General features: G+C 46.4%; 3 protein-coding genes across 3 annotated transcripts; all 3 read left to right on the top strand.

Annotated features, from left to right (window-relative positions):
- The first annotated feature begins 5,967 nt into the window (after window positions 1-5,967).
- LOC129380000 (uncharacterized) lies at window positions 5,968-13,664 on the top strand. The gene is made up of 17 exons (XM_055060965.1): window positions 5,968-6,264; window positions 7,062-7,194; window positions 7,469-7,512; window positions 7,692-7,962; window positions 8,050-8,093; window positions 8,239-8,530; window positions 9,973-10,019; window positions 10,285-10,603; window positions 10,684-10,712; window positions 11,250-11,529; window positions 12,001-12,171; window positions 12,231-12,491; window positions 12,547-12,674; window positions 12,826-12,964; window positions 13,044-13,073; window positions 13,168-13,211; window positions 13,285-13,664. Exons 1-17 carry the CDS (start codon window positions 5,968-5,970, stop codon window positions 13,582-13,584), a joined length of 2,829 nt encoding a protein of 942 aa, XP_054916940.1. The 3' UTR covers window positions 13,585-13,664.
- A 3,091-nt stretch (window positions 13,665-16,755) lies between these two features.
- LOC129380036 (apoptosis-associated speck-like protein containing a CARD) lies at window positions 16,756-17,859 on the top strand. The gene is made up of 3 exons (XM_055061002.1): window positions 16,756-17,056; window positions 17,588-17,627; window positions 17,704-17,859. The coding sequence occupies exons 1-2, from the start codon at window positions 16,807-16,809 to the stop codon at window positions 17,608-17,610; spliced, it is 273 nt and encodes a 90-aa protein (XP_054916977.1). The 5' UTR covers window positions 16,756-16,806; the 3' UTR covers window positions 17,611-17,627; window positions 17,704-17,859.
- Window positions 17,860-19,192: 1,333 nt separating this feature from the next.
- LOC129380035 (apoptosis-associated speck-like protein containing a CARD) lies at window positions 19,193-22,320 on the top strand. The gene is made up of 3 exons (XM_055061001.1): window positions 19,193-19,589; window positions 20,329-20,382; window positions 21,719-22,320. The coding sequence occupies exons 1-3, from the start codon at window positions 19,343-19,345 to the stop codon at window positions 21,976-21,978; spliced, it is 561 nt and encodes a 186-aa protein (XP_054916976.1). The 5' UTR covers window positions 19,193-19,342; the 3' UTR covers window positions 21,979-22,320.
- The last annotated feature ends 2,162 nt before the right edge of the window (window positions 22,321-24,482 follow it).

Below are 24,482 nucleotides of genomic sequence, written 5' to 3'. Positions count from 1 at the left end.
AGCCCATCCAACTCCGATAGGTGACCTCTGACTGCATAGTATCCATGCGTTGGTGAGCTCCCTGCCATATTGCGGGGCCACCCTTTTCTGATAAACATGACCACTTTTTGAAGCTCAGCATCCTTTTGTGTAGCCTGGCGGATTTCCTCCAGCTTGGTGACCTGATTGGTTTGCTAGCCACCATAGCGTTAACATATGCCTTTACTTGTGTTTCAGTGTCCAGAACATAACTGTCTTTCAACGGATGTCTGGAGAGTGTGTCAGCGACAACAAGCTGTTTACCCGGGACATGTTCAGCAGTGACATTGAACCTCATAAGACGCATAAGTAGTCTCTGGCATCTTAGTGGCGATTTGTCAAGATCATAAGAGTTGATCAATGGTACAAGTTTGTTTAATCGTTTTAGATCCACACACACCTGACTTCATCCTTGTTGCGTTTTGGAGCAGGCACCAACCATGTTGGTTCGGTGACCTCCTCAATGATCCAAGATTCAGCATCCGCTTTAGTTCTTTCTCCACCTTTGGAAGGAGGGAAAAAGGGACTCGGCGTGGTGTATTGACGCTGTATGGAATTGCCTCTTCCATCAGCTCAATTTTAACCGGCACACAGTTCAGTAGACCTATTTCCCCGAACACATGACCGGATAACAAATAGTCACCACTGATGGCATTGACTCGTTTGACCAGTTTCATTTGCTTTGCCACTGCTCTGCCTAATAGGTTACTGACAAACTGTCCTTTGATAACTGTAATCCAGTACTGGTATGTCTGACCATTGTGTGTGTGGTGGTAGCGAGGAACGAACCCACACATCTGACCTTTCCCCCTGGACTGTACAGTTGATCTGGACTTGTGCAGTTTTGGTTTTTGCTGTAGACTGTTGAAAGTTGCATCTGTCATGACTGTGGTATCAGCACCAGTGTCAATTTTAAAATTCACTGGGCTACCATTCACCAGCAGCTCGATGTCCCAGTCGATATCTGAATCTGACTCTTCGATGACAGTTGACTTTGCTGTTGCTCTTAGGAACAGTTCACCAAAAAAAAATGAATCCTCATCTGAATCTGTAGCAGCTTCAGCTCTGACTTGTTTTAGCATTTAGTTTTACACACAGCCTCAAAATGTCCCATTTTGTTACACTTTCTGCATCTTTTATTTCGGGCAGGACAGTTTTCCTTTCTGTCGTGCATCCTATCACATCTGTGACAGTTCAGTCTTCTCGCTGTATTTCTGTGCTTGTTTCTGCCGTGGTTTCTCATAGCTCCTCTTTGTGCTGTTAAACTGTTTCCGTCTCACCTCATTCACTGTAGTTTCCACGCGCTCTGCACTTTGCTGTTTCACTTGTTCACTCTGACGTGGAAGCTGGATAGCTCTCTCCAGAGTCAGGTCCGCTTCCAGTTGAAGTTTTTGAGAAACCTCCTTATCCATTATTCCAATAACGATTCGGTCCCGGATCTGCTCATCTTTCCCCGCGCCGAACTCACAGTGCTGCGCGAGCTCATATAAGCTCCTCACAAAAGCTTCAACCGTCTCACCGGCCCTCTGGCTCCTTTTGTGAAAACAGGCGCGGTCATGGATAACGTTTCTTTTTGGAACCAAGTGTTCGTCAAAACTTCTGCATCACTAAGGCGAAGTCATACTCTGGATGTAGCATATCCTCCGTAGCGGCGGGAAACACGAAAGAGCCGTAAATAGGTTCGGCATCTCTCCCCATAGAGTACAGGAGCGAATTCACCTGCACTTCACCGCTCTCCCTGTCGAGTTTCGACGCGACTCTGAAGCGGGAAAACCTCTGCCGCCAGGTCGGCCACTCCGCAGGCTGGGCAAAATCAAACGGCTCCGGAGGTCCAAACTTTGCCATTGCGCTCTCTCGGTAGGCGTTTAAGTCCTTAGTTCTGATACCATGTCATGAAATGAGGGAAGACGAGAGTAGCCATCAACAGTTGAAAAGTCGGGCTTGCTTTATTAGCACGAGCATTCCACTAACAACATGAACATACTCTTATTCGAACTCGTTTATCACTGTATAGTTCTTTAGAGCGCCCCCAGTGGGCAGGAAGCCAAACTGTTACTATTTGTGACCTCGGTTACCACCTTAGTTATGTGAAGAACCTTAAATCCTCTGGTGTTGTCTTTTTACCAGATCACACATAAGTTTGTAAAGAAAATGATCAGAGGCACTGATGCAAATTAACCACAGTTTATTTAATCACAATAATGCTAGGCATAAATAGTCAATTCATTTTTATTGTACAATATCAACCACTTTAAAATCCTAAATCTATGCTGGCCCTGGAAACCTTACCGCTGATGACCAGTTACTTTGATTAAATAACATCAGACTGCTTGGGGGAGAAATATAATTTAAAAAAAACAAATGTAACTGAATACACCTATGTGTTCCCAAACAAAAAACACTCGCACAACAAAAGAAAAACTCCCGGTGAATAACACAAAACAAGAAACTCCCCTTCCACTAGTCTCCTCAATCTAGATAAAACAGCTTGGAACCAGGGACAGCACAGGTTATCTACAAGCGAGCCTGGAGGGCTGAAACAATAAAAACTCCCAAAAGAATAAAAAGTTTAATCCATAAATAACCAAAACAAACTAAAACCGAAACAGTAGCAGGCCAACCTGCACACAACAGAGAATAAAATTAAACAGATATTTTAAATAACCACATAATAATGAACTGCCTTTACCTTCGCTAAAAGCTAGCAGAGCTCTGTATATCCTCTCCAAGAGGAGGTTTCCTGCAATAAAATGGAGCCATCAGAAATAATTCTCAACCCAGCGCACACTTCATGTTAACCATACCTGCAGAAATCAGCCTGGACTCTCACCCTCTCAGCGATCTACCCGCTTTTAAATGTAAATACCGATTGCTTGCCTCCGTAATGAATCAGCTGCGCTAAAACAGCGTCTTCCTTATATGGGCAACCGGAAGAGTGCATAATGGACATAATGCCCCGGCTACATATAGATAAACAATAGTATCTCACAACAGCTCCATCTTGTCTCCTCACTTATCTGCACATCAAGTTTTTCAAATTGCAGCACACAATAGTTGCTGCGTCTCTAGGCAACCGTGACGTTCAGGGTCCTTCAGCTCCCGCCACTACAGTGCAGCTGACCTTAATACTGCCTGTTTTATTTTGGCCATTATTCAAATTTAGTGTTGATATTTATTAAAGGCGCGTCTATCAGACAGTTCTGCATCAGATCAATACATTTAACGGCCAGATATGGGACGAGCCTGTATTTTAAGGGATGGGTGGCGGTCCTATTCAGGCTAAAGCGCCCCTAAAGCGGGGCTAAAACGCCACTGTCTGAAACATCTGCATGGAAGAAACCGCTTGTTAAAGGGAAGAGAGTTTCCCCACCTGTTTCTGTTCTGCTTTCATCGTCCTGATCTTTCCAGTCTGTTTGTTTAAAACAGATTTTATCCGCTGATGTTTCTCTGATGTTTCTCTGATGCTGCAGTGATGCTGCAGCTGACCTGCTCGGGACATTCCTCCATTTTTAAGAGATTTCATCATCGATTGGCTGTAAATGAAACTACTTTATGAAACCCAGAGCTAATAATCACCAAACACTCAATGATCTGAGATCTCAGCAGATCCATGATAACTGGTCGCTCTAAACCACCAAATATACAAAGTTCTGAAGCTTTCATTTATATTTTCTGAATCAGAAAAATACATTTTATTTAGTGCATTTTGTCCTTTATATTTGTTCAAAACATTTTTACTTAGCTTTAGCATTGTAAACACTTGTGTTCAGTAGATGAAATAATATCTTTAAAGAGCCGAGGTAACCAGGGGAAGCGTGGAAACCACTTCCTGGATAAATGTGGAAACAGAGCGCGAGACTCGGTTGAGTAATTTAAGTTTCTTTATGCACAGCTTGTGAAATATAGAGCTGACATGCAGGATTAGTTCATTTTCTCATGAAACGTTAGTGAAACATTACAGTTGGAGCCTGTTGGTTTTGCAGGGATGATAAAGGTGGAGGAGACGGCAGACATGTTGAACAGGGAAAGAAAACTCTGAGGAAGGAAAACATTTGGTAAGTCTAAAAGACAGTTCACTGAAACGAGACAAGATCTCAGACAAGATGGTGCCGTTTGCTCAGATTTAGGTTTGACCCGGTAAGTCAGGGGGCAGAGCCTTCTGGCAATCAGAAGGTTGCAGGTTCCATTCCTGCAGGATCTGTGGCTGCTTTGCCCTCTTCACTGCTGTGTTTCACATCAGACAGCTGCAGCTGGCGGTGATGTTGTGTTTAAGGAATTCATGTTTCCTGTAGTCATATAATCTGTTTGTGTTGTAAAATGCCAGTAAATGACTGAATTTACTGACATCATCATCATCTTTTGTTAAAAACGATGAAGCAATGATGGAGCGTCGCTCCGAAATGAGAAACGAGGAATCAGAACGGCGTCAGGCTCACTTATCACAAACCACAGTTTGGTTTTGATTTGTTCAGTGAAATATTTAGTAACATTATACAAAAACAAATCCAGTTTTGTTCTCCAGCTGATTAAGTTTTTCACTCTGAAGTTCCCAAAACATTTCAGACAAGTTCAGTAGGATAAAGACGTGATGGAAGACATTTATAAACAGATTTTATTTTGTGTGTCAGTCATTTCTGAGAGGTTTTAGGTTTTGGTCGTTCTGTTGTTGGATCCATGAACGATGTCCGAGATCTGCAGCAAGTTGCTGCAGCAGCAGGACGGTTGCTGCTGCAGCAAATCAAAGTTCCTGTTACTTCAAAACACACCAGAAATCAAACCCAAACGTCCTCCAGTGATTCACTGAAGAGTCACGTTTTCCAGGTCCTGCTTCAGTCCCAGGAATATTCTCCAAAAATTCAACCAGTAATGAAGGTTTAACATCTAACAATAAAAGTTTTATAAATCATTCCAGGTAAAGTTTACCTGAATAAATACAAATGCAGCTTCAGAACAAACCCAGTCAGGCCAGTCAGGCAGATGGTGTGATAAAGTTTTCTGGAGTGTCATGATTGCATGAACGCCATCGTTAAACAGAAACGATGTTTCCAGAGAGGCAGAAGGTTTTCAGCTTCCTGCTTCTTGTTTTTCCAGGCAGAAACGATGACGACTAAAGAGCTGCTGGTAGAAACCCTGGACCAGCTGAGTCCAGGAGGTTTCCAGGACTTCAAGCTGTTCCTGGTGGCAGAAAAGTTTTTACCTCCCAGCTCCCAGAGGGAGCTGGAGGCAGCGAGCGCGCAGGCTGTGGTGGAGCTGATGATGAGGATGTGCAGAGGAAGGTGTGGAGCAGACCAGGAAGATTTTACTGAAGATGAGGCGTCAGGACCTGCTGCACAGGCTGGCAGGGGTCAGAGGTCAGGAAGCCCCAAAGAGTTTCCATTATTTTAGTGTCATAATTTTAATAAAAGGTTTAAAAATGAATTTTTGTGCTTCTATTTTAGAGAATCCACCTTTAATCCAGAGAGTAAGTCACATCACTTCAGCCACATCAACACCTTTCAGTTATGAAAGATAGAAATATTCTCACACAGAACAAAACAGTAAAACATCGTCAAATATGCAAATTTTATCCATCCATCCATTTCCTGATCACCCTTCTCCCTCACGGGGTCAGGAGGTGCTGCTGCCTCTCCAGCTGCGTTCCGGGCGAGAGGCGGGTCACCTGGACGGGTCACTGGACGGGTCACCTGGGCGGGTCACCTGGGCGGGTCACCTGGGCGGGTCACCTGGACGGGTCACATCTAACGACCCGCCGACCATATTATTTAGATTACATAATAAACAGAATATCTGATAGTGAAAGTTCATTTTATGCCGATAATAAAACTGCAGTTCTGTAAAACAAGCAGCTGTTTTAATAATAATAATAATATAATAATAATATAATAATAATAATATAATAATAATAATAAGTGTATTATTTCCTCGTCTCTGACTCGCCAGGCCGGAGCCATGGCGTCGGTTCTGGAGCTGCTGATGGAAACGCTGTCGGCTCTGAGCGACGGCGGCCTGAGGGAGTTCTGGGAGCGGTACCTGCTGCTAGAACCTTCAGCAGCAGGTACCGCTCCCGGGTCAGCGCCGCTGGGGACCGACCCGGAGATCTACCTGGAGATCGACCCGGAGATCGCAGCGATCTCATTGGTCCAGAGTCACGGCAGGCAGTCTGTGGACGTCACCAGGACGATTTTGGTGGACATCAACCAGAACCATCTGGTCCAAAGTCTGCTGGACTGCAGGCCGAGACGCAAGGTAAGAGAATAAAAGTGAGACGAGTTAAATCATTTCATGTTGATCTCTTTGCTTTTGTCCCAATCAGAACCACATGATGATCGTCTGTCGGCGCTGATCCACAAAGTGAGTAAAGTCCTGAATGATGGTTTAGATTCTCTATCTATGGGTCGGATGTTCAAAGGAAAGGGACCGACTGAAACACAAGCCAGGATCACCATACCGCCTCTACCGTGTCATTTCAGCCAATCATTCGGCTTCGCTCCATGAATCTGCTCCTTCATTCATGTGCAGCTCTGTGGTTCCGCCATCTTGTTTCTGGACGAAAAACGTTTCTCTTTCAATCCTTCCAATCAGCCAGACAGTGACCTGACCTTGACCTTTAGCTGCTGACTTAAGACAGACAGCAGATAATTCATGAATTGGATTTTTCTGTTCCAGTTTTTCCTGAATTACTGCTGAATAAATAAAAATAGCCAAAGTTAGTTGTTTTGTTCGAACGCTGAGCTGAAAGTTGCTTCTCTGACGTTTGAGCTAAGAATCCATTTACTGATCATCACTGCATGTTTGCATCAGATGGTTCAGTTACAGAATGTTATTGAGATTGTGCTTCTTAAAGGCATTTATTATGTAATAAAAACAATTAACTGCCATGTTTTTGTTATTTTCCAGGCAGCAACGATGGCGGCTGTGAAAGAGCTTCTGCTGGAAACTCTGACGGATTTGAATCATTTAGATCTGGCAAATTTCAAGATCTTCCTGAACTTTGAGTCCTTCCAGAACAATTTCCACTAATCTCATGGAGCGATCTGAAAAAGTCAAACTGTAGAGATGTGGTGGGCCTGCTGATGAGCACATACGGCCAGCGGTGTTTGGAGGCGACCCGGCAGGTTCTGACGGACATGAACAGAACCGACCTGCTGGAGAAGCTGCCGGAGAAAAGCTGGGAAGGTGAGCTGCAGTTTTTCATGCTGCCGCGATGTGACAGCGGTTTCCTGGATCTGCTGAGGATCTGCTGAGGATCCACAGGGATCCACAGGGATCCACAGGGATCCGCTCTGAGTTACATTAACTCTCAACATTAAAACATCCTGTCTGCTGGTTGGTTGGAGATATTCTGGTTCTGGTTTTCCAACATGCTGTGCAGAACTCAGAGACTTTATTGTTCCTCCAGTTGGTCGTCAATAGGAACTGTATTAATGATCATCACATCTATTTTCCCCAGAGAAAGTTTCTGTGGAGGAGCTTTGGCCCGGACTGATCCACAGAGTGAGTCATCTGACAGTCGGCTTCTTGCTTTAAAACGGGTTGAATGTGAAACATGTTAGTTTTTTCTCTGCTCAAAGGACATTTTGCAACTCGGTTCTTAAGCTGCTGTTGTTCAGGATCTGGAATCAAAACGTATCAACATGTTTGAGCAAAAAACAATGACTTGTTTTTGCCTCCAGGTTGAAGCCATGGAGTCGCTCATCGCGCTGCTGCTGGAGACTCTGGGTGATCTGAGCGAAGAGGAGCAGCTGTTCTTCATCGCGGTGTTTGGTCAGAGTCGGCGCGACGTGGCAGACAGACTGCTGGCCGTCAGAGAGCTGCGGCCCGCTGTGCTTGTGATGGTGCAGATGTTCGGCCTGCGGTCTGTGGAGACGACCAGGGAGGTTTTGAAACGGATGAGGAGAACAGATCTGCTTCAGGACGTCTCAGCTTCCACAAGACGGCAAGCAAGTAAGCAGTAAAGATGAAACCTTAAAGATGTTGGTTAATCTTCTGCTTCGGTGTGACGTCTGAAGCTCTGCCTGGTTTTCCCCTCAGAGAAACTCTCAGCGGACCAGAGAGGCTCTGCTGCTCTGCAGAAAGTGAGGAACGACTGTTTTCCTGCTCAGCCTTCGTTACAGAATACGTGTTATCACTTTGGCCATGAGATTCTGTTGATTTACAGACAGTCGGGACTTCAGAGGAAGTATTCTAATGAGCATATTTGTGTTGCTGTTTTTGTTGCAGGTGGCTCTGATTGCAGCTTTCAAACAGCTGCTCACAGAAATCCTGAGTGACTTGAAGAAAAAGGAGCTGGAGAACTTCAAGAAGTCGCTGCGCTCAGCCCTCAGCCTCTCTGGGAAAAACCTCTTGAATCCTTCCATGAGGCTGAGATTTGGACCTTCGGTCCCAAACGTGGTGAATGAGATGGTGGAGGAGTTGGGCCTGCAGTCTGTGGAGGTTTCCATGCAGGTTTTACTGGACGTAAACAGGAGCGATCTGGCAGAGAGGCTCCTGGAGACCAGCTCAGGTCTGAAAGGTAAGTCACATAAATCTGTGTTCAGATGTAGCAGCATGCAGCCTGAAGGCCTCAGCTCTTCCTAGGATGGAGAACATCGGTCCTGATGTTTGAACCTGGAAACACCTCCAGGCCAACATAGGGGCCAACATGGGGGCCAACATGGGGGCCGTCATGGAGGCCATCATGGGGGCCAACATGGGGGCCAACATGGGGGCCAACATGGAGGCCATCATGGGGGCCAACATGGGGGCCGTCATGGAGGCCAACATGGAGGCCGTCATGGAGGCCAACATGGAGGCCATCATGGGGGCCAACATGGGGGCCATCATGGAGGCCATCATGGAGGCCATCATGGGGGCCAACATGGGGGCCAACATGGGGGCCAACATGGAGGCCATCATGGGGGCCAACATGGAGGCCATCATGGGGGCCAACATGGAGGCCATCATGGAGGCCATCATGGGGGCCAACATGGGGGCCGTCATGGAGGCCAACATGGAGGCCGTCATGGAGGCCAACATGGAGGCCATCATGGGGGCCAACATGGGGGCCGTCATGGAGGCCATCATGGGGGCCAACATGGAGGCCAACATGGAGGCCATCATGGGGGCCAACATGGTGGCCAACATGGGGGCCAACATGGGGGCCAACATGGGGGCCAACATGGGGGCCAACATGGAGGCCATCATGGGGGCCAACATGGGGGCCAACATGGGGGCCAACATGGAGGCCATCATGGGGGCCAACATAGGGGCCAACATGGGGGCCAACATGGTGGCCATCATGGAGGCCAACATGGGGGCCAACATGGAGGCCAACATGGAGGCCATCATGGGGGCCAACATGGTGGCCATCATGGGGGCCAACATGGAGGCCAACATGGGGGCCAACATGGAGGCCATCATGGGGCCATCATGGGGGCCGTCATGGAGGCCATCATGGGGCCAACATGGTGGCCATCATGGGGGCCAACATGGAGGCCATCATGGGGGCCAACATGGGGGCCGTCATGGAGGCCATCATGGGGGCCAACATGGAGGCCAACATGGAGGCCATCATGGGGGCCAACATGGTGGCCATCATGGGGGCCAACATGGAGGCCAACATGGGGGCCAACATGGAGGCCAACATGGAGGCCATCATGGGGGCCAACATGGAGGCCAACATGGAGGCCATCATGGGGGCCGTCATGGAGGCCAACATGGAGGCCGTCATGGAGGCCAACATGGGGCCGTCATGGAGGCCAACATGGAGGCCATCATGGGGGCCAACATGGGGGCCAACATGGGGTCCAGGACCCACTGAGGGGGTTAAAGGGACAGGAACCATGTTTTCGCTGCACCAGCATCAGTCTGCTGCCTCCAATGTTTTATTGATGGAAATGTTTCATGGTTTTCTTGTTATTCTTCATTTGAAATGAATTTAAGATCTTCGGATCATTCTGCTTTGCATTTCTTCAGGAAAGGTGTCCATTGCTGAATATGAGAGAGTGGTCATGCTGAACACGGTAAGTGAAGCGTCCTGTATTTCTGGAGCTTGTTGCTAAGAGAACAAAGTGAAGCAGGAGTCATGGCTCCCATTTCTGCCACAAATCATAAGATAAGAAAAGCAGGACCAGCACATTTCCTCCCTCCATGTTTCTGCAATCAGAGACACAAGAACAAAATCAGAATTTGAAGGCAAATGTTTCCTAGTTTACAGAAAAATGATGCAAATAAAACTTCCTGTCAAGATCCAGAGAAATAATTGAACAAGGTCTCAAAACATTCCAGGTTCCAGCAAAGATGGCTGTGAAAAGCGTTCTACTGAAGGTGATGAAGGAGTTGGGCCACAGCGACATCTGGAGGTTCAAACGGTTACTGCAGTTCACATGTTTCCAGAAAAGCCTCCCAGAACTCCCAGTCAGCGTGCCGTGGCCCATGGACCGGCCCGGCAGCGCGGATCCGGGACGGGAGGGACCGGCAGACCTGGTGGATCAGATGGTTCGGAGGCTGGGAGGGGAGTCTGTGGCTGTGGCCCAGCAGGTTCTGATGGACATGAACAGAACTGATGTGCTTCAGAATCTGGCCGGGATCAGATCCGGATCAACAGGTTGGACTTTACAGGAAGAATTATCAGTGTGTTTATAAAGTTATAGATTTTCAAAAGTTCCTCTTTTCCTTTTTCCTCAGAGGAGTTTCAGTCTGTGTTGTTCCAGAAAGTGAGTAAAGCTTCATTTCCTCAGGTTTATTTCATTTAAAACATCTTCAGAGTGTTAAACTGACGTCTTCTGGAAAAGTGTAGAGCTAACAGTCGGTCCAAACTGCAGCTCCATAAAACTGAACCATGGAGACCATAAGCCGGTCGTGATCAGAACCGTCTCTCTACTGGAAGTCTAGAAATGAATAACTCTTCACACACTGGATTCCTGAAACAGAGACTGGACTTTAGCTCGGTTGGTTCTGCAGCGCAGGACATCCTCTGACAGACTTTGGGAATCTGATGGAGCTTTGAGGAGGATTCGGGTCTCAGGTCTGAGCAGACAGTCTCTGTTTGGTTCTGTTAATTAAACCAAACGTCTCGTTAACTGAGAGGACATTGTTACAGTAAACTGTACAGGCAGAGAAGGCCTGAAAGTTCCCTCTTTTTTATAGTTGTTTTACATTTTAAGTTACCTGACTAAGGTGTTTAACACTTTCACAGTTTTCTCATTTGTTCAGATGTACTGAACCAGCAAATGATCTGCTTCACTCTGCAGGAAGCGAGTCTAACAGCAATGATGGAGAAACTTCTGGAAACGTTTGAAGATTTAGGTGAAGCAAAGTTTGAACATTTTCAGAGAGTCGTCCAGAAGAGCCTGTCCAGGAAAGCCGGGAGAAGAACGCCAGCCGTGGCTGTGGAGATGGGGAGGAAGCTGAAGGTGGCGAAGCTGATGTTGGAGCAGCTGGACGAGCAGACGCTGGACATGGCGGCGCTGGTTCTAAAGAAGATTCATCGCTCTGACTTGGTGCAGAAGATCTCAGGAGGAAACCCAGCAGGTGAGAGCAGATCCTGAATAAACCGGTTTACTGACGGATCCGTTACCAACAGCCAGGATGTTTTCATGTTCATCATCTGAGCCTCAAGTAACTTCAGATAAATGAAACTAAATAATCTGGTTGTTTCTGCAGCAGGACCTCCAGGGGTCACAGGGTCATGAGGGAGTGAAGGTAGTTTCTCAGGCTTTGATTGTGATATTTATTTTTATTTATTAGCTCATCTGTGAGAAAAGTGAGTGAGCAGCATCTGATCTGTGTCCTGCAGCTGGAGTCCAGCTGCTGGACTGAACTGTACCGGAGGTGAACCAGACAGAAAGTCCAACCTACAGGTGAAGCAGCATCAGATCTGCTGCTCAGGAAATGCCACAATTCAAATCAACGATTTGAATTTTATTTTTATTTATTTCAGCCTCCAGAGTGAAGCTGGACTCTTTGAGTGCAGCGTCTCCGGTCTGCGCTGGTTCTGTTCAGAACGGGTCGTCTTTAGGTTCCGGTTCTGCTCCTGGGACGACGGACACATGGACAGGATGGAGAGCAGAGGATACCGGCCTGCTGGTCCTTTACTGGACATCAGTGTGATTACTGGGAGGATGGCGGCGGTGTTCCTGCCCCACTGGATCTGTGTCGTAGGAGAACATGATGGTACCAAACCGTTGACGCCGTTGATCCAAAACTTTTGCTCCTCTTTGTGTTTCCTGCAGACGACGTCCCTGAACCTTTGGAGCACTTTGCTGTCCTCCACATGGACGACTGTGGAGACGCTGTGGAGAAAGTCTCTGAGGTCTCACCGTCACACGTCAGACTGACTGAACCCGTTTTCTCTCCGAGGGCGGTTCTGATGAGAGCCGGCTTTCCTGTGAAAGTTTACTGCAACGTGCTGCTCTATCGGACCAACACGGCTTTCCTCACGCTGCATGTTTACCTCGTCCCACGCGACCCGGCTTTACAGCAGGTGATCATGGGTCAAACAGAACCAGCTTCTGAAACATCAGAACTTCATCTTGGTTTTATTTATAGGCAATGGACCAAAGGAAACGTCTTCTGGATACAGAGTGATCCAAAAGCCCGACCCGGAGAAGTCCCTGAAAATGAACGAATTCTTCTTTCTCACATCGGATCTGGAGGCTGCAGAAGTTTCTCCTAAAGTGGGTTTGAAACGGGTTTAATGTTTCACATCCAGGTTCCCGTCAGATTGGGAACGTTTCTGCATGCAGTGAAGTCAGCTGATGGTACCAGAACACGAGTTCAGATGAGAATCCTTTGAGGTTCTGACCCGGTTCTCCTGTCTGCTTCCAGACGGGAATTAAACTCCGATATCCCAGAGGAAAGCCAAACTTCTTTGAGGTTTATGTTGAAAATGCAGACAGAACCTTCAGTCTGACACTCAGAGCCGACGGACAGGACCAGCCGGTTTGGGAATGTTCTGTTCGGAAAGGTCCGGTTCACATTCATTTCATATTCATTCACAACAAAAGGCTCTTTAGGGAAACTCAGCTGAAATATTCCTGTTTCAGATGAGTATCAGAGCAGCAGCCAAGCACAAGGTAAGCTCAGAAGTATTCATACCCCACTAGCCACACAGGGGAAGTGCAGACCGTTTGAAATGTTTGTGAAAAATCTGAAGGTTTTTCTCCGCAGAGATACAGAGTGTGGATGAACATCTGGCTGAAATGATGCAAAGAGTGAGTGAGAGATTTTTCTGACATTGCACAGCACTTTGAGCAGGAAGCAGTTACAGATCTTGTGAATGTTTAGGCAGCGATCATCACATCAGACAAGGAGATGCTTTTAAACCTGATGAAAGACCTGAAGCAAGAGGAGCTGAAAGGCTTCAAATGGTTCCTGAAGAACAGGGACGTGAGCTCAGGCTGCCCACAGATCCCAGTGAGCCTCCTGGAAGAGGCGGACGCCTCCGACCTGGTGGACCTGATGATGAACACCTACAGCCGCGGGGCTGTGCTCCTCACCCAGGACATCTTTAAGAAGATCAGCAGGAATGATCTGGTGGAGATGTTTCCAGGCACCAGCTGTAAAAGGAAATGTAAGAACTTCTGAATTTAATGGAAGTCACTGATTTCCACATGCTGCTGCATGGATGAAGTTTGTTTGGGTCGGCTGCTCTGACCTTTGGATCATCTGCTGTCTGGCTCCACAATGAGGCTGATTCCTTTATAACCAGGTGGAGGAAATCACTTTACAAGTGTTTTAGTGTTTTCACCTTAAATACCATGCATGTTAGTATTTTATGTTATAATCAGAAAGTCCCATGTGGATCAGACTTTCATGATGCCCAGGACTGACCCAGCTGGGGGTTCTGGTTCTGTTCTGTTTCTCTGGTGGGTGGGAGTCTGTCAGGTTCTGTCAGGTTCTGACAAACATCATTCATGTACATTTTGTTCCTGCTGCTTTTTATCTGCAAGGAAAATGGTTTAGTCTCACATCCATGAAATAAATCATTAAATTACAGAAACTTTTAACTGCATGAGAACAAAAATGCTGCTGAATGTGCGGCACAATAACATTTCATTGATGATTGATTGACAAAACAAGAACATTTCCTCTTTCTGCTTTCTTAAAAGTTCTCCACTTTTCTGTTGAGTGTTTTGGAGAATGGTTTTGGTTCAGCGTCTCGCACCGTTCTGCAAATATTTATCCTGAGAATCGATCTGTTTGCAGTTCATCTGCGTTTCCTTCATGGAGAATTAAATTCCCAGATTAACAAGCCGGATGTGTGAGACGTCCAGATGAGAGCAAAACTGCATAAAGTCACTATTGTAATGTAACTGAGGCTTTTAAATCTTTCTATGTTTCTGCTACAATATTGTTGGAAACTAAACATGGTTTATTTTCATTTGGGTTTGATGTTCCACTGAGTTAAACAACCAGAGGAATTATGACAGTGTCAGGTTCTGTGTTTTTTCTGTGTTTTTATTCTGTTTCTGTGTCCTGAGTCTCCTCGTTGTCCTGTCTTCCCCTTGATTGTTCCCAGGTGTGTCTTATTCCCTTGATTACCCTCAGTGTATTTAGTCCCTCCTGTGTCCTCTGTTCCTCGTCGGTCCTTGTCAGATTGTTGTCAGATTGTCCTTGTTGTGTTTACCGCCTGTATGACCAGTTGCTACCGGCGTTGAGCCCTGGCTTCCGCTCAGCCGTGCTGCCTGGCCGCGGACTCTGTTCACTGTGTTTTTGTGGACTATTTTCATTAAATATTTCATCATTCACCATATCTGGGTCTCCAGCGTGCTGCCTCACCACCTCCGCCACCACCATTTTATGACAGAAGGACCCGACCAGAAATACGGTGAGGCTCGCAGAATCAGATCATGGACCCAGAGGGTTTAGAGGAGCTACTCCGTACTATCCGCGAGTATGAGGAGGCAAAGAGTACGTCCACGTTCGCCCTGAGACGGCCAGGGTTCGCGATACGCCTGGGCCTGCTATTGGACTATTGGGTTCCTCGTCTCCCGCACCCCGCGCTGGTGGAGCTGCAGCGGGAGGCAGAGGAGATACGCCGGACAGCCTTTGCGGCCTGGGATGCTAAACCTCTGCCTCCCAGGCCAGACATCCGCTCCGGCAGCCCAGCCCCAGCTCCAGCCTCTGCTCCTCGTGCCGCTCCGGCTGCGGTTCCTGCTCCGCCGGATTCCGCTCCGGCCTCCGTGGACTCTGCTCCTCGTGCCGCTGCTCCGGCAGCCTCTATCCCTAGTGCTCCTCCCGAGTCCCCTAGTGCTCCTCCCGAGTCCCCTAGTGCTCCTCCCGAGTCCCCTAGTGCTCCTCCCGAGTCCCCTAGTGCTCCTCCCGAGTCCCCTAGTGCTCCTCCCGAGTCCCCTAGTGCTCCTCCCGAGTCCCCTAGTGCTCCTCCCGAGTCCCTAGTGCTCCTCCCGAGTCCCCTAGTGCTCCTCCCGAGTCCCCTAGTGCTCCTCCCGAGTCCCCTAGTGCTCCTCCCGAGTCCCCTAGTGCTCCTCCCGAGTCCCCTAGTGCTCCTCCGAGTCCCCTAGTGCTCCTCCCGAGTCCCCTAGTGCTCCTCCCGAGTCCCCTATGCTCCTTGGCGCCGAGGACGCCCTCCGGACCTCCCCTGTGGGTCTGCCGCGGCGCCGAGGACCCACACGGATCCCCCTCGATGCCTCTGCCCACTTTCTGTTTAGTTTTGGACTCTTGGCCCCTCCTTGTGTTTCCGCCCACCTTTTGTGGGTAGTTTTCTGTTAGTTTTTGTTTTTCTGGACTCTGGCCCTCCTCCGTCGCCCCTCCGCCCACCCTGGTTTTGTGTTTTGGACTTTGTTTTTGGGCGTCTGGTAGCCGCCCTTTAAGGGGGGGGTACTGTCAGGTTCTGTGTTTTTTCTGTGTTTTTATTCCGAGTTTCTGTGTCCTGAGTCTCCTCGTTGTCCTGTCTTCCCCTTGATTGTTCCCAGGTGTCGTTCCCTTGATTACCCTCAGTGTATTTAGTCCCTCCTGTGTCCTCTGTTCCTCGTCGGGTCCTTGTCAGATTGTTGTCAGATTGTTGTCAGATTGTCCTTGTTGTGTTTACCGCCTGTATGACCAGTTGCTACGGCGTTGAGCCCTGGCTTCCGCTCAGCCGTGCTGCCTGGCCGCGGACTCTGTTGACTGTTTTTTTTGTGGACTATTTTCATTAAATATTTCATCATTCACCATATCTGGGTCTCCAGCGTGCTGCCTCACCACCGCCACCACCCACTTCATGACAGACAGTTTACTTTGTCTCCTGAAAATAAGTTTTCACGCCATGTTTGTTTTGCTCCAGTGGAGACGCAGGCAGGAGGGCAGTCAGGGATCAGAGGTCAGGCTGAGGTGAGCTCAGTGATCGGCTGCTGCCATTTGGACCGCAGCCTGACCGGAGCTCCTCTGTCCGAACCGAGGAGGCTCCTGAACTTTGACCCCACGGCGGGTTTAGTCACCAGACCAGCAGTGAACTGGTTTTTACTCCTGATGGGTTTAATATGTGGGACCAGTTTGATACCTGATTTACTTTACATGTTATGTAATTTATTTGTAACAAAAACTGAATTTAAGGAAATAAAATGAAGTTTTTCTCCATCAGATTCGTCAGTTTTCATATCAAGTTTCAGAACTTGGTGGTTTTTGTTGAAGCTTTATGTTTTTATAGCGTCTTGATCGGAAATATCATCTGCAGATGTTTTCAATAAAGCTTACAAAAAAAAGTGTTGCATTGTTTCCTCCTCTGAAGTGAAACTTCCTCAGGCTCCTCCCCTTCTTTCAGTGTCGGTTCGGGTTCTGCTACGTTGGTTCGGGTTCTGCTCCAGAGAAATGCCTCGCAGCGTCAAGCAGCTTCTGGCTGAAACCCTGGAGGACCTGAGCAAAGACAACCTGGACAAGTTCATCTTCCAGCTGCTGGACCGCAGAGAGGAGCCGCGGGTCAGACGCTGCAGGGTGGAGGGCAAGAGCCGCCTGGAGGTCGTGGATGTTCTGGTCTCCACCTTCACGGAGGACCAGGCTGTGGACGTCACCGTGGAGATCCTGAGGAGCATCAGCTGCAAGCAGCAGGCGGAGAGACTCAGTGAGTGAAACGAGCAGAGACAGAGACAGAGACCAGAGACAGAGACCAGAGACAAGAGACAGAGACAAGAGACCAGAGACAAGAGACCAGAGACAAGAGACAGAGACAAAGACTAGAGACCAGAGACAAGCATCGAGATTAGAAACGAGTTAAAGTTCAGAAACCAAGAAAACAACGACAGACCCGATATTAATTCAATAAATGCATTTTACTTATTTAATTACATTAAAATGTTTCTTATTTACCTACAGAAAACAAAATGTAACTTATTTTCACGCGAAGCTTTAAATGAAACTACATTTTAAGTCCCGATGATCTTTAGCGCCCTCTAGTGTCTGTTTCAGCTGCTGCAATGTAATGGTTTATTAATGATGGAAAACAGTTTGATAATCAGGGCAGAATCAAATGTTTGACCAGGTTCAAAATGTCTGCAGATATCCAGGCAGCGGAAAAACTGAAAAACGTTTGTAAAGATTTTCCCTGAAATGGTGACGGATTGTCTTACATGAACGTTTCTGATCTGTTTTCTAGTCCAGGAGAAACAAAGCGGATGACGGCGGCTGCTTTTACGGTGAGTTTCTCTGAAACGTGTTTCATTCTTAATGAAACTTGAGCGTTTCCACAGGAACCTGATGTTTGTGTTGCAGGAGCTGCAGATGATGGAGGTGAAACCAACGTTTCTGCAGAAACCAGAGGAAGTTCAGCTGCAGAATCATTAAAATCATAAAGTGCAATGAATTTACTTTTTATGATGTTTTCCTCCAACTTCTGGAGATAAATAAATGTTTTCATCTGGAATAATGTGATCCTGGTGCTGGGAACGTTTCTTTGTTTAAATGAAAATAAAAGCATATTTTTACAAACATTTTGTTCAACCTGCAGTTTTGTGTTTTTATTGTTTGACTTTCTTCCTGTTGCAGCTGAAAACGTTGCCCTCTCTGCATGCAGCTGTAAAATGGCTGCTGTTCCCAGGCTCTTCCTCCCAGACAGGATCGGCTGCTTCCTGTGTAAAAATGTTTTGTTCCTCCTCACAGAAACTCGTCCCGTCTGTGACTAACATTCAAGGAGGAGGAGTTCATAAAAACACTCTAAAATTTCACACAGTAAATATAAAATGTTATAAATGCCCCGTCCTGTAACCTGCAGTCTGAGCTTTTCCCATAAAACTGCTGGCTGTAGATGAAACGACCTTTGACCTGAGCCAGTTTTCCAGGATGTGTCCTGCAGATGCACGAAGTCGTGAGGCGTTCAGGAGCGTTCAGTGGAAGGTTCATCAGAAGAGAGCGTGTGTGTGTGTGTGTGTGTGTGTGTGTGTGTGTTGTGTGTGTGTGTGTGTGTGTGTGTGTGTGTGTGTGCGTGTGTGTGTGTGTGTGTGTGTGTGTGTGTGTGTGTGTGTAGGTGGTGTAGCTGACTGTGTGCCAGATGTTTATGACAGGACTAACAAAAGAGGCGTTTTTTTAGCTGCCAGGTATTTTATGTTCTGATGGAACCGGTTAGTCGTTCATTTGCTCAGTGGATTTTCATTTGTTTATTTTTGAACTTCTGCAGCTCAGTGGGGAATAAACGAGCAGAAAACATTGTATTTTAAAAGAATCAATACAGGATTAATACATGAGTAATCCAGTGATTAGTATTGTATTAATTAGTGGAAAAGGCTGATAGGAAATAATAGTGTTTACTGTTCATGGTTCATCTTGGAGAACATGCTGTACATTTCCTGTAAAGCTGCTGATCACATGACCTCACAATGCAAATGCCCGCCCTTCCCTTCTCCACCTCTGGAGACCATATGATGTTCAAACATCCAGATGTTCAAACATCCAGAGTCATGTGGAGATCTATCATGTCTTTCTGTCCAAGTTCAGAGGAAACATGTCAGCCTGCACATGCGGGTCCACTGGGTGTGTAACATGTTCACAACGGAAGCCTCCATGGTGCCTTCAGGGACCTCCAGCTGCCGGAAAACTGTTTTCCAATAAGAAAAAAGATTCAGCGGCACTTTCAGAAACATCATTATCTTTAATCATGTATTAATCATGTATTAATTATATATTAATCATGTAGCTATTAATTATGTATTAATCATGTATTAATTATGTATCAATCATGTATTAATTATGTATTAATTATGTATTAATCGTGATTATCAGAGGAATTTGCCATTTTCGTGAATTTCAGGAAGTTATTGTCGAAAATTCATTTTCCCACAACACCGAAACGCGTCACGTCAACAGAAACGGACTGGCGTGAGAATCTGACATCGGAACATCTGGATCATCCTGAGAAATGCCTCCGAAAACGGCCAAGAAGATTTTAAGTAACAAACTGGAGGATCTGTCAGGAGACAACCTGAAGAAGTTCCGAACAGAACTACTGGACCGGAAGGACGGAGTTCGGACCAGCCAGGTGGAGGGAAAGGACTTCATGGAGATTTCAGACGTGATGATCAACGTTTACTCGGAGAAAAAAGCGCTGAAGGTGGCGGAGGAGATCCTGAGAGAGATCCGCTGCAATCAGGCCGCGGACGATCTGGGTCAGTATCTGTCTGATTGGACCCACTGGGTCAGTATCTGCTCTGGTTCCGGACCCGCTGGGTCAGTATCTGCTCTGGTTCCGGACCCGCTGGGTCAGTATCTGCTCTGGTTCCGGACCCGCTGGGTCAGTATCTGTCTGGTTCCGGAGGGAAAATCAAACATTTCTCTCGTTTTACGCTCAAAATGCAACATGTTGGATCCAATGTGGTCCAACAGAGACAACCGGAACCACCGCGTCTCTTTTTTACTTTCACTTTGACTTTCACTGCTGATCCAAACATCCGAACATCAGTTTCCTTCTTTTGGCTCCAACTCAGTAGAAACTAAAGAAAAACTAAAACTCTGAACATCAGCATGAGAAGCTCAGCAGTTTGGTTCTGACTGCCTGGGAGCTTCGGGTTCGGTTTAGTTCTGGATCGGTACTGGTCCAAACTGCAGCTCGTGCGCTAAAGTGGCGCATTTGGACGGCTCTGTCTGTCGGAGCCAAACATCATGCAGAAACATCCGGGACATTTAATATGAATATATTTAATATATCTAATATCTAACTTTATGGAAACAATCAGACAAAAAGCACACACACACACACACACACACACACACACACACACACACACACACACACACACACACACACACACACACACACACACACACACACACACACACACGCACACACACACGCACTGAATTTGGTTTTGTTCTTATTCTCTGATTTTGTATTTTTATTTTTTGCAGTTGCAGAAGCTGAACAAGTAGGTTTGTTTAGTTCTGCTGGTGGATCCAGTGATGGTGAGTCATTATTTTATTCTTTTTAAAGACAGGCGTCTGGGTTGTTTGGGTTCTTTGTTTCAGCATAAAGCTAGAAAACATGAAGCTACGCAGGAATGTTGGTGCATAACTTACTTTAAATCACATCCACTTTATTCTGAAGATAGAAATCATTTACAGAATGAACTGCAGCAGATCTGCGTGTTTCTGTGGTAAAGTGTTCACACACCTGTGGTGCTGAAAACACAGCGATACTTTTCTGCCTTGTGAAGAAGAACCGGAGGCTGAACAGCAGACGGGCCGGCCGCTCTGGACCCAACGGGACATTTTGACCCCAATTCATTCACCTCAGACCTCAGACTTCATTTGATTAGAGAATTAAAACATCATAATATGTTTTCTCCAACATATTATGATGTTTCTAAGTTTCTAAGTTATTTAAGTGCCCAAAGGCCTGTATTATTATTATTATTATTATTATTATTATTATTATTATTATTATTATTATTTTATTATTATTATTATTATTATTGTTATTATTATTATTTTCATTTATTACAATAAATGAAAATAATTCATTTATTTAGTGGTATAATGGTGCATTATACCAAAATGCACCATTTTTAATTTGTAAACAACATTTGATTATGAATAAATATTATACTTGTTCAATCAATTTGTTGGTGAAATCTAACAAACATATTTCTACAAATCAGCAAAAATTTGATCAAAGAAACAAAAATTCTAAATTCCAATTTTCACCAAAGTATCAATAAGTCCAAAGTAACAAACTGGATGTCAAAAGCAAAATGCTAATCAGCTCTCTATTCGTGTGTCAGGCTGTAAATGGTTTTACTGGAAATGCTTCCTGGTTCCAGACGCTGCATGTGGCAGGAAGTCGCTCCTGATTGGTTCGTTAGAGAGGATTTCTGTCAGATTGTGTGAACCTGGTCAGCAGGTGGAACCTGCTGGTTCTTCTTTCTGAACTCAGTTAAATGAGGATGAAACCAGTTCATCCTCATTTTGACTCCTTTAAGACGATTTATTTCTCCTCACATTCCTTCATGTTCCTCCCAGAAAAACTTCTGGATTAAAGTGAGAAGCTGTCGAGTCACAAGCTAAACAAACTCAATAAAACTATAAATGCACATCATCTGAATATCAGAAGGAAATGAAAGTTTAAACAAAATGTACAGAAACATGAAGGGGTGAAACGGTTTTCCGACTGATAACCACAGCCTGAGATTTAGGCTGTGGATCAACTAAGATCAGCGCAACGCTAAACCCTTCAACAAGCTTCACAAACAATATGAAATTGCAGATTGGACACTGAACATGTCCTGTTTTCTGTCCTCAGGGGAACATTTTGTGGACAGACACAGGACTGATCTGATCCAGAGAGTCACCGCCGTCCCGGCCGTTTTGGACAAGCTCTTAAAAGCCAAAGTTATCCAGGATGAGACGTATGATGAGATACTGGCGCTGCGGCCGTCCCAGGTCCAGATGAGGACGCTGTACAAATATGTGAAGGCAGGAGGCCTGGCGGCTAAGGATCTCTTCCTCAAAATCCTGAAGGAGGAGCAAAGTTTTCTCATCGATGACCTGATGAAAAAATAGATCTAATAAAATAGATCTATCTATTTTAAACCGAATGAAAACATTAAAAGCATTTTTAATGTAGAAGAATAAAGAGTTGCTTGTTTTGTTTCTGGGGGTTTTATCCTCTGCAGGAGAAGCAAACCTGTCACAAGACCAGATTTCTCCTTTTCTCGCTTCCTGTCGCTGGCTGCCAGAACATTTTATGAAACTTTAGCTTCTGACACTTTTCCACTCCTTAAAGCTGTGCAGTGAAACGTTGTGGGGAATCATTTTAAAATCATTTTGTTTCCTGGATGTTTTCCTCGCAGCGTCGCTCTGGCGGCTCTGCAGCTTTGATTTTTGATTTTAAGTCTCTTTGATTTTCACTGGTTCAGATTTTCTTCGTGTTGAAGAATAAACTAAGTATTTGCATTACAGCTGCATGACTTCAGGAATATATTTGATTATGAAACTATAGCTGAAAATTGTGACATTGATGATATTTGCATTGCCATGGAGACACTCCAGGTGTCACCAGGTGAGTCTGTGTCATTGATGTGCAGAGCATGAACAGAAGACTCATGAAATTAGATTTTTTAATATTCTATTTTCCAGTGCAGCTGTGATGATTAAGATTCACTAATAAACATCGATACATTAATATAACGTCACATTTTCTATCTGGATTTTAACAACATAACAGTAAATTCAGCTCAATCAGAAACTAAAAACATTTTCAACTAAATTTCAATGTTGTTTAATTTTTAGTTTAGATAAAAGCAGAAATGACAACATTTTTCTTCCAACACCTGCAGAAAGAAAAATATAAGGAATATTTTCCTTTTACCAAATAATTTTTTTTACTTAGCCACAAACTAAACGTAATTTATTTTTGTCTTTTTCCATCAAAATCTGGAAAAACCATCAAACCTTTTTCAAGTAAACATCAATTATGTGTCTTTTTCTCATGAAGCATTTTAAACAGCCGTTGTACTGAAATTATAATCTTATGGTTTTAATATTTCCTTCTGATTGAAACAATATTTGTTAAAACAATTAATTTCTGTGAGGAATGCACGTTTGTTGCTTCAGAGATAAATGTTTTCTACATTTTTTGAAAAGATGATGGTCTTTCTGGAAGTGCAGCTGGGCTCCTTCCTGTTTATAACAACAGGTTCAGTGTAGCAGCAGACACTGAAGGCACCACAGAGGTCCTGAAGGCACCACAGACAGAGGTCCCTGAAGGCATCACAGGCAGAGGTCCCTGAAGGCACCACAGGCAGAGGTCACTGAAGGCATCACAGGCAGAGGTCCCTGAAGGCACCACAGGCAGAGGTCCCTGAAGGCACCACAGACAGAGGTCCCTGAAGGCACCACAGGCAGAGGTCCCTGAAGGCACCACAGACAGAGGTCCCTGAATGCACCACAGACAGAGGTCCCTGAATGCACCACAGACAGAGGTCCCTGAAGGCACCATAGACAGAGGTCCCTGAAGGCACCACAGACAGAGGTCCCTGAAGGCACCACAGGCAGAGGTCCCTGAAGGCACCACAGACAGAGGTCCCTGAAGGCACCATAGACAGAGGTCCCTGAAGGCACCACTGACAGAGGTCCCTGAAGGCACCACAGACAGAGGTCCCTGAAGGCACCACAGGCAGAGGTCCCTGAAGGCACCACGACAGAGGTCCCTGAAGGCACCACTGACAGAGGTCCCTGAAGGCACCACTGACAGAGGTCCCTGAAGGCACCACAGGCAGAGGTCCCTGAAGGCACCACAGACAGAGGTCCCTGAAGGCACCACAGGCAGAGGTCCCTGAAGGCACCATAGACAGAGGTCCCTGAAGGCTCCATAGACAGAGGTCCCTGAATGCACCAGAGACAGAGGTCCCTGAAGGCACCACAGGCAGAGGTCCCTGAAGGCACCACAGGCAGAGGTCCCTGAAGGCACCACTGACAGAGGTCCCTGAAGGCACCACAGACAGAGGTCCCTGAAGGCACCACAGGCAGAGGTCCCTGAAGGCACCACAGGCAGAGGTCCCTGAAGGCACCACTGACAGAGGTCCCTGAAGGCACCATAGACAGAGGTCCCTGAAGGCACCAGAGACAGAGGTCCCTGAAGGCACCATAGACAGAGGTCCCTGAAGGCACCACAGACAGAGGTCCCTGAAGGCACCACTGACAGAGGTCCCTGAAGGCACCACAGGCAGAGGTCCCTGAAGGCACCACAGGCAGAGGTCCCTGAATGCACCAGAGACAGAGGTCCCTGAAGGCACCATAGACAGAGGTCCCTGAAGGCACCATAGACAGAGGTCCCTGAAGGCTCCATAGACAGAGGTCCCTGAATGCACCAGAGACAGAGGTCCCTGAAGGCACCATAGACAGAGGTCCCTGAAGGCACCAGAGACAGAGGTCCCTGAATGCACCAGAGACAGAGGTCCCTGAAGGCACCATAGACAGAGGTCCCTGAAGGCTCCATAGACAGAGGTCCCTGAAGGCACCATGGACGCAAACAGCCAGTTGGACCTCCAGTCTGCAGACTGGTC

This window comes from Poeciliopsis prolifica, unplaced genomic scaffold (genome assembly GCF_027474105.1).
Source record: "Poeciliopsis prolifica strain line A6 unplaced genomic scaffold, Auburn_PproV2 SCAFFOLD063, whole genome shotgun sequence".
Taxonomy (NCBI): domain Eukaryota; kingdom Metazoa; phylum Chordata; class Actinopteri; order Cyprinodontiformes; family Poeciliidae; genus Poeciliopsis; species Poeciliopsis prolifica.
Note: the sequence above shows the minus strand (reverse complement) of the source record. Positions and strands in the feature narration are given on the sequence as shown.